This window comes from Equus caballus, chromosome 3 (genome assembly GCF_041296265.1).
Source record: "Equus caballus isolate H_3958 breed thoroughbred chromosome 3, TB-T2T, whole genome shotgun sequence".
Taxonomy (NCBI): Eukaryota; Metazoa; Chordata; class Mammalia; order Perissodactyla; family Equidae; genus Equus; species Equus caballus.
In genome coordinates, this window is record NC_091686.1 from 75,093,361 (window position 1) to 75,110,269 (window position 16,909).

Here is a 16,909-nt window from a genome sequence, read left to right on the forward strand (position 1 = left end):
AGATTGGCACCTGAGCTCACAACTGTTGCCAATCTTCTTCCTTTTTTTTCCTTTTTGTGCTTTTTCTCCCCAAATCCCCCGAGTACATAGCTTTTTATTTTAGTTGTGGGTCCTTCTAGTTGTGGTATGTGGGACGCCGCCTCAACATGGCCTGACGAGCAGTGCCATGTCTGAGCCCGGGTTCCAAACTGTTGAAACCCTGGGCCGCAGAAGTAGAGCACAAGAACTTAACCACTTGGCCACGGGGCTGGCCAGTCTACTTGAGTCTTGAGTATAGTTGTTATAAGAAATAAATCATCACTGAAGCAGAGTAGGCAGAATTTACTTCTCAGGAAAAAATGAAGATTGACATTCAGGTTTCCCTTGAACTAAATCTCAAAGAGACCTTACTGGGAGTATGAACATTTATGAAGCCATGGCTTAAGAAGTATTGGCAAAAACTAACTCTAGCTGGATTTAAAATACTTGATTTTTAAAATGGTATCTTTGTCTACTGTGTACTTGGCTTCAGGAAGTTTCTAAAGTAAACAAATAAAAGAAAAGAGGAAAAGTGGGAAGGCAGAATGCTTCCTTTACAAAGAACAAGCCAAGAAATCTAAGATGAAAACTTTTTTCTCATATTATCTTTAAATAATGTTACCAATTATTGAGGCAGTGAGTATATTTGTGTGTGTGCGTGTATATTTGTGTGTGTGTGCCAAAAAAAAGGAGAAATGATTTTGCCATAGATGTACTTAAGTACCCAATAAAATGCTAACAGTTTTCATGGAAAGGTTTATGGAAGAACCAGAATTTTTTTAATGCATTCTTAGTAAAACAAAACATAATAAAGCAAAAGAAACAAACTTTAATTGGGCGTACATAAATTAGGCTGTAAGAAAGTTGTCCAAAATTATTACTGGAGAAAAATGGAAGGTAAAATGTTTTTATTGCTGTTTTCTAAACTTCCATTTTATAATTTCAAGTCACTACGAGGTTTCAGTTAAACATGTTATTTGTTTATATTAAAGCATTGGGAGAAAACAACCTTAAATGGTGGAAATTAAGGGCTGAGAAGAACAATTTTCCTAACAGAATCAGTAAAATACTGAGGAATCTTGACCTGAAGTCTTGCCACCTAACTTTGTATGTATAGTCATACCAGCATTTGTCAATTACCACATAAATAATTTCCAAGGAACATTGTATCATCATCATTTGTGAACAGACATATTTGCATTTATAGAGGAAAGTTTGTTAGACATTTTGAGATTTTGGAATTTCATAGTTTTTCATTTCTTGAAAGACTACTAGTGAATATATGTGTGGTTGGTTTTGATCTTAATATAATGCAATGCATATATGTACATTAAAATTGACCACTGTAAATATACTGGCTTTTAGAAGTACCTTAATATACCTTGCGGAAATCTAGGGATCTGAAAAGTACAATTTCAAAACCATTGACCTAGATCTTTGGTTCTGCAATTCAACTATACTAAAGCTTCTGCAAGGCTCTGGAGTTCTGAGTTTTACTTTGGCATATTTCCCACCTGGAAAGCATGCTCCATTATTTTTCAAATGTATAGTGTGCCATTTATAAGATGAAATTGGTAATTACATGTTGCCACCTTTGATCTCAAATTATTTTTCATCAATCTAGTTGCCCACTTTGTTGTGAAATCTGTGCACATATATATATATATAATGCTAATATTTCAGATATTCTTCCTGCTTTCACTGAAATCTACCCAGTGATGGAAGATGTATCTGTAATATTTCTGAATGAAACCCAGATGTCTAGATTTAGGCACCCTATCCCCGAAACTGCCCACATTTTTAGCAGAGGTATTTTTATCAGTGATCGTTGATTTTATGTCATCACAACTGACTTGAGACTCTAATCATTGTTTCACTTCTCAAAAAAAGTCTATTCTTACAAACATCCAGTGTTGAATTGTTTTTAATGTAAATAAGGTATTCATGTGTGTATTTTCTAAAATAACATTACCATTTATCCCTTGTATTCATTTGTGTTTATGCTTACAAAGCTAATATATATTTATAGCATGATATTTATTATGTCTGTCTGAAATAACCAATAGTCCCAAAGCAGCTTTTTCTTGCATTTCTTAAGTTCAAACATGTGTCAGGCTATTTTCTTCATTCATGAGTTTTCATGCTTTCTAGTGTTTTCATACCACTTACTGTTTCTTCTGGGGGGTTATTGTGGCAAGGGAAATGGAGTTCACTATTCTGAAAATAAAAATATTAAGTTCTTATTTTGTTCATTTACTTATTCTGTGATTTTTAGGAAATCAGTTTTGTTTTTTTAGAAAAAAATTTTAAATATTTTTAATCAGAGACACAAGGGATAAACTTTAGCGTCTCTCATAATGCAGAGATTAAAAAATTTCTCTGACCGAAAGGATCATGAATTACATCAAAACATTAACTATTATCTCAACTTGTCAATGAACTGATTTTTTCTCTATATTCTTGAAATTTGAAGTAAGCAAATTTTTAGTTTCATGCACACAACAGATTATTTCATTCATCTTCACAAGATTTCTGCTGGGGAGGTATATGGAAGTACTATTCCATTTTGTAGACCTGGGAAAGAGACATAGAAAATAGAATCATCCCTTTGTAATATTCTAGAGCCCCATTTAAAGTGCTTTCGGCAGGAGGATGTGAGGCTTTCTTGCAATATATATAGAATACATTAAATTCCAATTGAAGGCTTGCTATGTAAAATATAACTATGAACTGCTCCAAAAGCCCTTTTTATAATACCTGTGGAAACTCAGACTACAGAAGATATTAAGCTGGCCTACTCTAATTTAGAAATCCAATGGTCACATCCATGAAATAGTTTAAAAATTAGTAGAAATTATCTACTCTAGCATTAGAACAAAATTTGTTGAAAACAGAGAGACTTAATCCTCACATGTAATACTTTATGAAATGTTTTTATATCAAAATTTTGTCAATTAAAATTTAACTTAATATTGAAAAGTCTACAATTCATATTTGAGTTATTTGAAGTATTTGAAATTGTTCATCTTCCTATTATTTCTAATTCGAAAAGATTTGAAGATCTCATCAATGAAAAATTTACAAATTCATATGTACTACACTATTCTAGAAAGTGTTATTTTTAAGACATTTTCTCTTTGTCTTTTAGAATGTGGAAACAAAAAATGATATGTAAAGCATAAAATAAGAAATAACTTAGCTTCTCACATTACTATTAATCATAGAATAGTTAGTATCCTTGATAGAATGTGAGATGGGAACCTAGCAAGCTATGTCCTCATTTTGTATGGTGTAATCGTCATTCCATTCCCACATCCAAGGAAAGTGTGTCTTTCAACATGAGTACATTTTCCTTGAGAAGTATATTTGAGAATTTTCAGCAAACATAGTAGATCAGTTGCATTTCTTGTGTGTAACTTACATCTATCTATTAGGAACTCAAAATCTCAGTATGCTACTATGCAAATGAGGAGTATATTAATGAGAATCTTAAGGTCCTGCTAGCAAGACAGGCTAAATATCCAATGTCCAATTTTACTGCATTTTCACTCACATTCTTATTGAAGAATGTGATCCTGTAAAACAAAACAATCTATTTCCAGGTTTTATTAGATATATTATTAAGCTAATGTTCATATGCTTCTTTATTTTATGAGGCTGAGTTAGCTGAGCTTTTATTAAAACTAGCTTTGCTTCGTTGGAGAGAATCTTGAAATGAAAAAGTAAAACTGTTTCCCAAAATGTTGTAACTTATTCTTTTTAAGATTCTAGCAATAAAATCTTAAATACAGCATTATACAGCGTTTGAAGTCATTATTATGTCAGAACGAGAGAGTGTGCATATATGGAGAAATGTGGTTTTAAAAGAGGCTAAAATTACAAGGAGCTTTTATTTTCCATAAGCAAAACATATTGACTCTAATCTTTGCTGGAATTTGTCAACTTTAAACATTTTTGGTTTAAAGTATAGGTAAAGTATTTTCTAATCAATCTGGAAAATAGAACAATATAAGAACAATATAGGAGTGTCCATTTCTGAGCTAAGTTCTGCATATGCTCATTAATGCTACATATGCATTTCTTTTAAAGAAACCGAAATGTAAAACCATTCCATCTCCCACCATTGCACCCTGCTCCACCTTGTTTGGAATTAAGGTGAAAAGTGTTTATTTTTTGTAGGCTAAAGCAATGAAAAAACATGATTCTGTGAGGACTATCATTGAGCAAGGATCTGCACTTGGCTATTCCATTCATTCATCTTTCCTCTTTGGCCATAAGGGTGCCGTTTAGCAAATTACTGATTCTGTGTATCGCTTGGTACCCTGGAGGTCTTGACATTCATACCTTTGATTTATTTTATTATCAAATCCTTAATTTACATCCAAGAACTAAATTACTCATTGGCACATTTATCCACCTATAAAAATTATTGTTTACTATCTCATGTACTATGGAAATTTCAAATGTCCAATTTTATATGTTATGGCTGGGGCCCAGTTTTTAAGATCAGTGTTAATATCATCAACCAACTTCTTAGGATAAATGCGGGAGAAGATATATTGATTTCTAAATTACCCATAAAGTCATTGCTATGTTTATATATTAAGCATCTCTCTATGACTTTTTAATAAATGTTAATATGAATAATGCTTACATTTAATATGATTTCTTATGTTCACCTCTACTACTGAAAAATGAAACATTGTTTTCTAGAAAAAAATGAGTGTAAATGACTAGAAGATGATTCTTCTAATTACAGCACTACAGATATTTTTAGTACAATGATGTCAAAGCTCATTAAAATTGCGATATGAAGCCAAATGAAGAAAGTTTTCTTTTCCATTCAGAAAAAAAAAATTGGTTCCAGAATGTAGGAGGTGTAATTTCTGTACAGAATGGCATATTTATTGACTGTTTGTCTGATGGGTTAAAATTATGCATCTGGTGCAGGTACAGAAGATGACACAGAATGAACAGGCTTCCTGCAATGCTCTGTTAGCGAGGCTGAACCACTGCTTGAGTGCCAGTCTCTACCAGCTGCACTTAGGTTGCTCTATCTTGTTGAGGCTTGTTTTAATGATGCTTTGGGGGGTTCAAGAACTTAATTTTATATGTTAATGTGACAGGCTGCCGTATATATTATAGAGCTCCAGAGATGGCCATAGTCAAAAATAACTCCTTTCTATTGCCCTCCTGACACCCACCCTAGGTGTTAAAATGTTAACCACTCCTCACCAAGGTATTCCCAAATCATTAGGTGAGATCCAAAGTTTTATTTCCATTTTCATATGAGGAATTTGTATGCAGTTTAAAAATCCATGAGGCTTAGTTAATGATAAAGACTGTTTGAGGCTACACATTTGGAAGCTTCGTTTTGTTTTTGAAGGTGGGAGAATTGAAGGGAGAGTTGAATGGGTGTTTGTTTTCTAATGTAAACGACAAGAACTTGTATACTTTTTAGGTCTCTTTAGAATTCCTTTAACAAAGGTTTTTTTGTCGGTATTACTTAAAAACCATAAATTTCAGGATTTCACACAATTGTATTTAAAACATTGGTTTAAAAAAGTATCAATAATTTCTCTCTAGAGGCACATACATTAAAGATTGAAAGAATAATGTAATATCTAGAAAAATTATGAGCAATGTATTAAAATACTTTAAGTGTCAGCTTGAATAGACCAAATGTAATTTCAGAATGATTTTATGTATTTGTTTTTTTCTCTACTTCATTGTGGTGAGGTTTTTTCAAGATGTCTTTAAGGGCTCTTGAATGACAAATGCATCTAAGTGTTATGAATAACTGTTGAACAGTCACCAGATCCCCACTGTGTACTTTTCCTCACCCAAAAACACTGTATGTATTAAGTATATTGCTTCAAGTTTACTCAAATTTTACCATCTGTACTTTACTCTTAAATTGCCAATTTTTAACATGATAAAATGAAAATAATTGTATCTTTTCAAAAAATGGCATAAGGATGGGTTATCTATTTTGATAATACATGTATAATACACACTAAAAAACAATATAGAATAAAACAGGCTTCCTTTTATATAAAAATATCCACATATTTAAGAAGCATCCTAGAATATGTAATCAAAGACAGTCCTCATTAGTACACGTCAATTGGACATTTCGTTTGCATCACATAGTAGTTTTCAACCAACCTTGTAATGAAAGTATGTTGTCAATCTGCCATTTTGGCTGTATTTTCTTTATGCAGAAATAAATGAAAATTGTGTTTTTAATAAACTCATTTTTGTTACGAAGCATATGAATAGTAAATTCACTCCCTTAGAGTTTCGCTAAAAATAATTTAAATATTTTTATTTGTCAGTTGTTTTAGTGTTATATGGTTAATCATGTACTACATCAACTTAGTATTCATCAGTGTATTCCCTCTCCAGACACTTGTCATTGTGTAGATACAATCAAAATATCGTTCACTCATTCATTTATTCACTCATCAATGTGACAAATGTTTTTGGTGTCGACTCTGAGCCAGAAGCTAGATCACCACAGAAATTTATAGATGAATGCTAGTTACTGCCATTCAAGAAACTGACAAGTAGTAAGAGAGCCAAAAAACATACTCAAATGACTATGTGCATTTTAGAATGGGAGTCACCCCGGGAGAGGGGTACAGAAGGATGGGTTCAGAGGAGGAAAGATTTCATTAAGTTGGGATATCAAGAAAAAAACACATGAAGAAGGCAAAAAATGAATTGTATTTTGTTAAGTGGAAATTGTTAGGAAAAATATCCTAGCTTCAGGAAGCAGTATATGCAAATGTGTGGAAGCACGGAGAAATATCTTGGATCCTTGAGGATAAATTTTAGTACACTTGAAGATAACAGTTGGAGATGATATAGAAAATCTGCATTTGGTCTACGTTTAAGAATCTTTACTTTCTTATTTTATTGAAGACTTTGCAGGAGACAGCTAACACAGTAGAAAAGTATCTTATTTACAATATTTGGCTACAGCCATGTCTAGTAGAGTTTTAGGAAAGCACTTATAGAGCACCAGGCATCAGTCCGGAGGCACTTATAGGATTTCAAATGAAAAATAGCAAAGCCTTAATTGATGAGGTGGTAGAGCTAATGAAAAGGAAAATATGGATCTTAAGACTTGTATGTTATATAATGCTTGGGATTTAGCAACTAATTTGTTGTGAAGTACATATGAATCTTTTGATCTTAAGGGACCAAGGCCATTGGCAGTGTGATAACTCTTAAAATAATTAACCCAGAGGGGTAGAGGTATTAGTTAAATTGATGTAAATGTATGGATTGACAAGAGAGAACCGGAGAAGTTCGTGCAGAGGACCTAGGGAAATGTCCACGTAAATAAAGAGAAGAGCAAGAAGCATCAGAAAAGGGGTAGTTAGGGATTTCAGTCCATTATGAATGATTAAAAACTAAAAAAATATAGTATATAGTACATATAGTACATGGAGAAGAGAAGCTTAAAAATAAGTTTGGATGGCTTCAGACTTCTCAGGGAAATCTGGGCAAGAGTGAGGGACGTTGGCTGAGGAAATAAAATTCATCCAAAAGGAGTATTGGTGTTATTTCATACCTCTAGTGTGAAAATCGGTTAGGGTTGCAATCAGTTCAATTGTATTTCATTCTTCTGGGCTTGATATGATTCACCACTCAGAGACGTGGCTGATTGTAGCTTACTCTGTTCCAGGCGGTGTGGTTACAGCAAAGCCAAACAAGATCCAGAAGAGGAAAAGATGCATTTTCATAATGGGCACAGTAAGCAAATTGTAAAAAGTCAAAAGAAAACAAAGTAGGGGAGACGTTATTGTTTTTTGGTTTCTTTTCAGGCTAAGAGATTTGTAATAACTGACCAAAAATATTCTGTTAAAAAATGTGAGTGATCTGTTACATTCCTGTAAAGCATATGGGCTTGGGGCATTGCTGGCTGGCCCTAAGCAACAGCTGGATGGTTTATTCAATTCTTTAAAGCATACTTTCATTAGAATCATTCGAATAGAAACTTTTTGCTTAATATAAAAAGCTATTATATTTCAAACCAAATTTCCAGGCCAATTTTAATTCATAGCCGAGTCTATCATACAGTCAGCAGAAATCTATCATTAAATAATACCACTAGATTAAATAAATACAATTTCTCAGTATTTTTTCTTCTTTCTCTAGCATTACAGCAGGAATTTCCCTGAGCAGATGCTGTAGCAGCAACCTTGGTTCAAATGAGTTGAAAGATACTAAACTTTTAAGAAATGCAGAAAATCAAGGTTTAATTATGAGCTTGAAAAATTAGCGTAAATGAGTTCTAATTAATGGTATTTTGATATGCTCACTTTTTTCCTAAATAGTATACTGTGAGTTGATTTGCCAAGTAAATGACAAAAAGAGTTTCTTTTGTTTTTGTCCCTGCCATGATGGAAAAGTGAAAATCCTTAAAGCCATAATTCACTCTGCAAAGCATTGAGTCCATTCTCATTATCCTATCTTACTTAATGTTATTTACCATCAAAAAACACTGTGAGGGTGATATTGGTAGCCTTTAAATGTGGTAACACTGAGCCTCATAGAACATAGGCTCTTGTAAAACGACATGGAGTAACAGAGGTAGAGCGAGAAGTACAACTTCTATTTTTCTTTCTGACTTCCATGTCAGTCTTACTGGACCAAAGCACCAGAGAAGTTGTTTTAAATTATTTTTTGTAAGACCAAAATTAATCCTCTGTGATGATATTCCAAATGAAACATGAAATAACAAAACAACAAATAAACCGCTAGCATTTAACTGTTCAGTTTAGTAAACAAAATTGTCTTAGTTTGCTCCAGAGACTGACTCTGTGAACACTATTGTTGAAAGGTGTATTTACTCAAATATGTCGTCACATGTCTATGTCTTGTACATACCAATAATCCAGATTTCTAAAATCATAAAAGTGAGAAAGCTGTACAAACGACTCCTATAACTCGAGAGGGTCTGTCCTTGCAGCTTGGCCATTACAGGAAGTAGGGATCTAAGCCGTAGTTGAGTGTTAGAGTTTATAATTTCACTCATCCATCACAGCACTTCTATTTTAATGCCCATTTATTTTTACAGTTAAACTGCCAGGAGTAAGAACTTATATTGATCCCCATACCTATGAGGATCCTAATCAAGCTGTCCATGAATTTGCCAAGGAGATAGAAGCTTCATGCATCACCATTGAAAGAGTTATCGGAGCAGGTAAGGCAGTGTTTAACTTGGACTTTTAACTTGTGCTGAGATTATAGAATGTAATATATCAATGTCCTATTCCAGAGCAGAATGTTTTTAATCTTTCGTAACTGACTTGCTTTCAAAGTGGTATGTAATTGAGTGTATTTTAAGGCTACCTTCTGTGTAGTTCATACTTAGACCAGCAAATGTCAGTTTATGAAATAAAAAAATAAACCAGCAAATATATGTACATTTGAACATAGTGTTTCACCATCTACTGTTTGTTATAGTCCGTATATATTATGTCCCATATATTATGCATATATAATTTGTAATACCCAAAAGTATTTACACAGTTCAAGCACCCAATTATTCTATTTATGAATCATTTCTTTCTTAAAATCAATTCCTTTTTGTCCTGCTGTAACCTTTTCTCCTTTTCTCATTAATGGCACTGGCTGGAGTAGAAAGAGAAGGAAGAAGGAAGTCATTTCAGTCAGCTGCTTTTAATTTTTTTCTAATGTGTCTAGTGAGGTTTTTTTAGGTGAGATGGATGAAGCTAACAAACCCACAGATTGTTTTATGATCACTTGTAGATGGTTTTTCCCAATGTGCCATTTATTTCTATGAAAGTTGATAAAGAAGTTTGAACTCCCTTTTTAACTCTATTTTGTCTAAACCTTAATACTCAAAGAGTGCTTTAGAGTGTTATTGGAGTAAGGATTTCAAATGAGATTGTGTGTTTTTCCATCTTTATCACAAGGTGAATTTGGTGAAGTTTGTAGTGGACGTTTGAAACTTCCAGGAAAAAGAGAATTACCTGTGGCAATCAAAACTCTGAAAGTAGGCTATACCGAAAAGCAACGCAGAGATTTCCTGGGTGAAGCAAGTATCATGGGGCAGTTTGATCATCCTAACATCATTCACTTAGAAGGTGTAGTGACCAAAAGTAAGTACAATGTCAAATTATGCATGTGTGTGTGTATCATGAATAACTGGATTTCTTCTACTAGGCCATTATTAATTTCAAATAGAGGGAAAACTAGCCATAATAATGTTATTAACAATCTCTCTAATATTAATAATTGTTCTATATTTTAGTAGATTCTCATCAACGCTGGTCTTTAATGGACCTGAATTTCATTTATTTTTTCAAAACATGTGTATTAACTCAGTTGCTATGAATTCTGTGCCAGAGAAAGTGTATCCAGATAAAAGAAGGAGTAAAAATATCAAATTTTTTTCTCTTGACTCTTTCACTTTTTATCCTAATGAAATGTTAACTTGAGAGTTTTGATTGAGCCACTGAAGTTTAAGGTTTAAAACTATAACCACAGGTGCCCTGCCGCCTTTTAAGCAGTTCTTCATAGCAAATATATTGCTTTTATTCAAAGACTGGAAAATTTCTTGAGACTTATGATTTTGTTAAAACAAATCTAGCTTTTATTCAGAAATATCTAGGATTTTACATCTTTTACATTTTTATTTGTGTCTTATAAATGTGGCTATGTGGTGAACTTCCCAATATAAGGATATCAAATCACTTCTCAGTCATCCCAGAAAGTATTTAAGTGACACATAATGGAGGCCTTTATTTTCTTTTAATCCATTCTTTCTTTGCTGTTTCTCTGTATTCTCATTCCTTCCTTTATCCCTCATACTCTACATACCACTTTCTAAAATCCATCTAAAAACTTTGGCAAGAAACAATTCCTAGACTTTCTTTCAAGCATTTGTTCAACTTCCAGTTACTAGTAATCAAGTCTTGAGTTATATATAGGCCAAATATGCATACCAGCAGTGTCTATTCAGTAAATGTTCTCAACCTACTATCAGTTGATTGGATATCTATTTGTACCATTTAGCTTGTAAATATCAAAAACAAAACAACAGCAACAAGAAAAACACAACTTTTCACAATAAAGAAGGACAAAAGAAACAAATCAAAATACTTACCTGGTAAATAACAGATTAATTCCCAACTCATGATTCACCACAATATATCACAGATAAGAATGTAGAAGCCCCTCACGAGTTCTAGAAAGAGACCACAGCCAAAGTATCATGTTGAATTGGTTAAACTTCTGAATCAGACAGTATTGCTGGGAGACTGTTTTTCTCCACTTCTCAAAGAAATACACATCTCCAGTAAGAATATTCATAGAGGAATGTAGCATAGCAATAAAATAACCTGCAGATTTATGGGTTTCTTCAAAACTTAGATGCGTTTTCTTCCTCCAATTGGGTACATGCCCATACCTTATTTACCCCTTGAAGGCTACCCAAGAAGGGTATGATTGGAGCAAGAAGGACATTCTGAGGTCTTATCAGAACAAAAAATTTCCTAAAGAAAGGTGGGAGGCAGGGACAAGAGAGATGCAAATGAGGGACAAGGAAAACTACATTCTTTGAAAGGAATAAAAGAAATTAAAGCATTTTACAAAAATTATACACTACAATGAATGGTCAGGAATATTTGAAATACGAATATAACATGAAGAAGATGGTCACCACTACAATAAAATGAAATCAGAATTTGAATATGACTATATTCTACCTGAGGGGAAGGACCCTTAACGGACATCAGTGATAGTGTGTGGTGTTAGATACTGTAGGAACAAGAATTATAATAACAATGATTGAGTAAAATTATTTCCTATGCAAGAATGGTATTATCTAATATAAAATATAGTTTTTAATGATAGTCATAGTAATAATATTATGCAAGTATTTTATAAATTTCATGTCTTCTTCTCATCCTTAAATATGGCTGCCAAATTTAACTTCCTCACATAAACTCTGACCATGACTTCCTATTACCCATGGTAAATGTTAAGCTCTATAGGCAGCCAATCTACCCTCTGTAATAACTTAACATGTGATGTTTAGAACAGTGTCAGATCACTCTTACTACAATGAAAGACAGTATTGTATAATGGTCAAGAACATGAACTATGGATCTAGACATGAATCTGATTTTAATTTTGGTTCTGCCATAAACTAGTATGTGGCTTTGCACAAGTTATTTAAACATTCAGCCTTAGTTTCCTCATCAGTGACATGGAGTAAGAATACCTCAGAGTGATGTTGTAAAGATGACATGAATTAATATAGGTAAAGTTTAGAATGGGCATGGCACAGAGTAGGTACTTAATAAATATATAGTTATTGCTTTTCCAATTATCTTTCTTCCTGTGCTCTGAGCTCCTCCCTATCAATTTCATTCTTAGTCCATTTTAATGTACTTGATATCTTGTCTTGCCTACGTTGCCTCTTTCTCTGAAACTTATACCCTCATATTCACAATCTTTTCAGTTCCCTCAAAACCCTATTCAACTTCCATCACCTCCACAAAACAGTCCCTCATCACTTCACTCTGAAGTAACTTCTCCTTCTTTTGAACACTGTGCCTAGGTAAGGATTTTTGCAACTGTCTGTAAGTTTCCTACATGTGTCCAAAACTCTCACTCAAATCTTCCCTCTAATTTTGTCTCTTTTGCATATATATTTTTTAGCTTCTATGTAAAAACAATATTTGCTCCTTGAAGACACACAGATGTCCTAAATATTTATGCAAACCTGTTATGCCTAAACCTAAACCAATCCATCGTCACCATACTTAAACACTTTGAGCCTCAATGGCACACAAGAGGCAGAAAATCATACATACCTTATGAGATTGTTATGCAGATTAAATTAAGATATATTTGTGTGTGTGTCAACAAAATTGCAGGTAATTATAGTAGTGAATAAGTATTTATTTTAATCTGTTTAAGTGAATCCATCAGATACTAGTAAACAACACCCAAAATTATTAGAACCCATATTCACCCACTTTTATAGACCCCTGATTTATTACAGAACTTCTTTTATGTGAATGGGTCCTGACTGAGGCAACTAAACTTCTCATACTAAGACAGCTAAATTTTTCATATATTTTATAGGCACTTGAAACCTTTGTTTTTAGAAGCAATTGTCATTATCAATAGATGATCATATCTAAATTCTGTAAATGCTAGTCTATTAAGAGTAACAGTACTGTGGGTGAGAAGACAAATTTTAAATTTCTAATCTCCTAATGGAGTATTCTATTTTGGATTGCTGCCATGAAGTTACATATATAAGTCAGGCAAATTGTAAATATTTAAAATATTTCTGGGTCTTATTTTTTGTTCCATGTGAATTGAAACTGTATTTTTCCTTCATAAATGTAGCTCTTCATGAATGAACTTAGGAAGTCTTCAACTTGTTTTTAATTTACCATGTTGCAACTCACTTTATTTGTGTCCTTAATTTCATGCTCTCTGATCTGATGCTAATTTATTCAGCAATTATTCTCAACCTGCAGCACACAGATAATGAGACATAAGTGCAACTAAATCTTGCAATTTTTCTGATGAAGCTGAGGTAGGGAGTCTGAAGTAGCACTCCTATGGGTGGTGCCATCACGAACCTTCATCTTTCCTGTATCACTGCCCAATGTGCCAGAAACATGGTCCCTCATTCAAATTCCTTCTGTGACTTATTGTTAAACAAGACACATCATAAATGGAGACATATTCTGGAAAGGCTTCGTGAAAAATGATGTAAAAAACCCATAGGTCCTGGCTTAATTGACTCATTTGCAATGCAAGATGCTTTAATGTAATATACACAGTGCCAGCTTTTACTATTTAAAGAGATTCAGGAATAAAATAAAAAGGGAAAAAAATTGTAATTTTTCCCTTGCAGCGTCCTTAGTTCTTTAAGATTTATCTTCTTCCATCCATGTAAATCAAAATTGACTAAAGGAATATTTCTACTGAGTCTTAGAAATATTCATAGTTATATTTCTTAATGTAGGATTGTGTACAAATAAACTTAGTTCTTCTGTAAAATTAATAAATTAAAAAAAAGTTAGAGGAACATTAGCTGAATTTCTCCCTATTTCTTTTTCTACGTCTGAGGAGATAGCACATTCAATAACAATTGATTATTTAAATTGTCAGACAATTCTAACCTGTTATATAAATTTGTATTTATCTTTCAAGTATAGCATTTTAGTCTATCTCATAAAGTCACTTTCATTTTACAGGCCCTTATTATATATTATCTGGGTCTATTTCAACAATCTTCAAACTAGTTTTCCTATTTTGGTACTTTCCCACATTAGTCCATTCCATACCTATTGTCCTAAGGTAGATTTTACTAAATCTCTGCTTTCTGCTCATGCTTTATCACCAAATAAGCAAACAAATCTAGCAAAATACATATCTTTCGATACTTGACCTGATGTAACTTGGCCATGTCTCCATATTTCACTATTCCCTTTCTTGAAAACTACCTAGTTCTGATTCTACCCCATTGAGATACTTCATTCATCCCTAAAATGTCCTCTCGACTTTCCTCAGCTCTACTTGACCTTCACGTTGAACTTAAATGTGACCTTTTCCGTGAGATCACTGTCATTTATCTTCATTTTTCCTTCTGTCCTCCGTGTCTGCCTGGCTTAGAGTAGGCCCACAATAATGTCTACTGTCTGAGTAAAGGGAAGCTTCCCAGTTCTATATTAGAATACAAGCTGCAAAGAGCAGAAGTTTTTGTTTCGTTTTGTTCACCTATCTGTCCCTACATCAGTGCTCTGCATGTGTGGCATTGCATATATTTGTTGAATGAATGAATTCTCAGCTAGAGACAATCTTATAAGCTCTCGTTGCATTTCTCTGCATTTTGTCATGCTATACGTTATATCATAGTTATCTCTCCACATGTTTTATTGTCCTTGCTACACAATGAGCTTCTTGAAACTGATCTGTTTATAACCCCCCTAGTGTCTATCACAGAACAAGATACATTAGGTTATTTAAAAAAAAAAGATGTGAATGATATTAAATGAGCAAATGACTACACTGCAGTTATGTAAATATTTAAAACTGGTAAGAGTGATAGTTTATATTCTAATTTGAAAACTTTATTTTATGAAACCATGGGTGTTTTAGAAAAAAGTTAAAATTCATATGGAGGAAATTGCATGAGAATCTTTTCAAAAGGTCTTGCATATAACAATTATTGCTGCTACTAGTCATTAACATAACTTTACAAATTTACTAAGCTTAATGCTCTTTATATATTATCTCCTTTAATCTGGACAATAATGCTATCCTGTAGACACTAGCATTTGTTCGTATTTTACAGATGGGAAAAATTAACTTTTAAGAGCTTAAATACCTCATGCAATGTTGTAAAACTAGCATAGGGTAATGCCAGATTTTAAAACAGTTCTGTTTGACAACAAAACCCAAGCTCTTGAATGGTGTACATTACCAACCTCATATTTCATCATTCGCTATACACTTGACCAGAAAAACTTATTTCTTCAAAAGGTATTAATTGATCAATTAACACATGCCTACCTCTGTTAATCAATGGGATACAGAAGAGATTAACAGACCGAGTTCCTACCTTTATGGAGCTTACCTTTGGGTGAAGGAGAAAAACTAAATGAAAAAATTCATTGTAATATATTAAATGGAGAAAATAAAGCTAGGTGAGGAGATTAGGGATTGCTTCTATTGAGGGTTGGTGGTTTCTATTTTATTTAGAGAAAGGCCTCTCTGATAAGGCTTGGATAAAGTGAATGTGTAGGCCTTACCAAAATCTAGGGGCAGAATGTTACAGAAAAAAGGACCAGAAGGCTTGAATGGAACTTGCATGGAATGTTCAAGAAACAGCACGAAGGCCAGTGTTGCTTCAATGAATGAATGAGAGGAGTCTGGTAAGATCTTAACTTGGAGATGTAGTAGGAGGATAAAGAGTGCATGAACTCTTTGGTCCCTGCAAAGACCATCTCTCAACCTGAGCTTTGGACCCTTTAGAGCCAATAGAATCTGATTTCTACATTAAGGAGATCAGTCAGGCTGCTGTGTTGACTGTAGATAGTAGGAGCGAGTGTTTACGCAGGCAGCAGTGATGACATTATTCTCATCTCATTTTGGATTAGATCAGGGTAGTGATCTAATAAGATGGAGAATAGTAGTTGAATTCTGTAGATATTTTGAAGGCAATCACAGTAAGGCTTCTTGTGGATTAGAGTTGGAGTGTGAGAATAGGAGACGAGTCAATGATAATTATAAATTATTCGTCCTGAGTACCTCGAAGAAAGGAATTGCCATTTATGGGGAAAAGTCTAGGAGGAGCAAGACTGTGGTTGGTAATCAACATTTCAGTTGTGGACAAGTTACGTTTGAGAGCCCTCTAAGCATCCAATAACATGCTGTGTATAAAGTTGGACTTACCTTTAGTCCTGAGAAGGACTAAACATAATAAACATAATAAAAATGTTTGAAGAATGAGTAGGCTTCAATTTTACATCTTCTGTATCACAAAAAGAAACAAATTCTATTATCCAGTGATAAACCATGATGAAAATAAATAGCTTTAAAACTGAAGTATAAATAAAAGTCGGTTTATTAATTTGATAGTTGTTTTTCTTTGTTAAGACATAGAGAGAGGTTTAATAAATACACATAAAATAATTATTAGATATTTACAAGTGCTCTTCCTGATAAAAATCTAAATTCTACTCATCTGAAAAAAATATAGATCTATAGAAACAGAGATTTACTGGCTCACAGATTGACTATTAGTGAATTAAACATTGTTTTAAAGTTATTTTTATTATTAAGAAAACAAAGCTGTCAGATTTGCTAATTTTTAGATTCC

General features: G+C 33.3%; 1 protein-coding gene across 12 annotated transcripts in view; it reads left to right on the plus strand.

Moving 5' to 3' along the window:
• Positions 1–16,909, plus strand: part of EPHA5 (EPH receptor A5) — a 330,237-nt gene that overhangs the window by 276,935 nt on the left and 36,393 nt on the right. For all 12 annotated transcript variants that reach the window (XM_023638037.2, XM_023638036.2, XM_070262404.1 and 9 more), the window contains 3 exons: positions 7,715–7,782; positions 9,110–9,235; positions 9,972–10,157. In XM_023638037.2, coding sequence (XP_023493805.1) covers positions 7,715–7,782; positions 9,110–9,235; positions 9,972–10,157 — 380 coding nt within the window. The remainder of the gene's footprint in view (positions 1–7,714; positions 7,783–9,109; positions 9,236–9,971; positions 10,158–16,909) is intronic.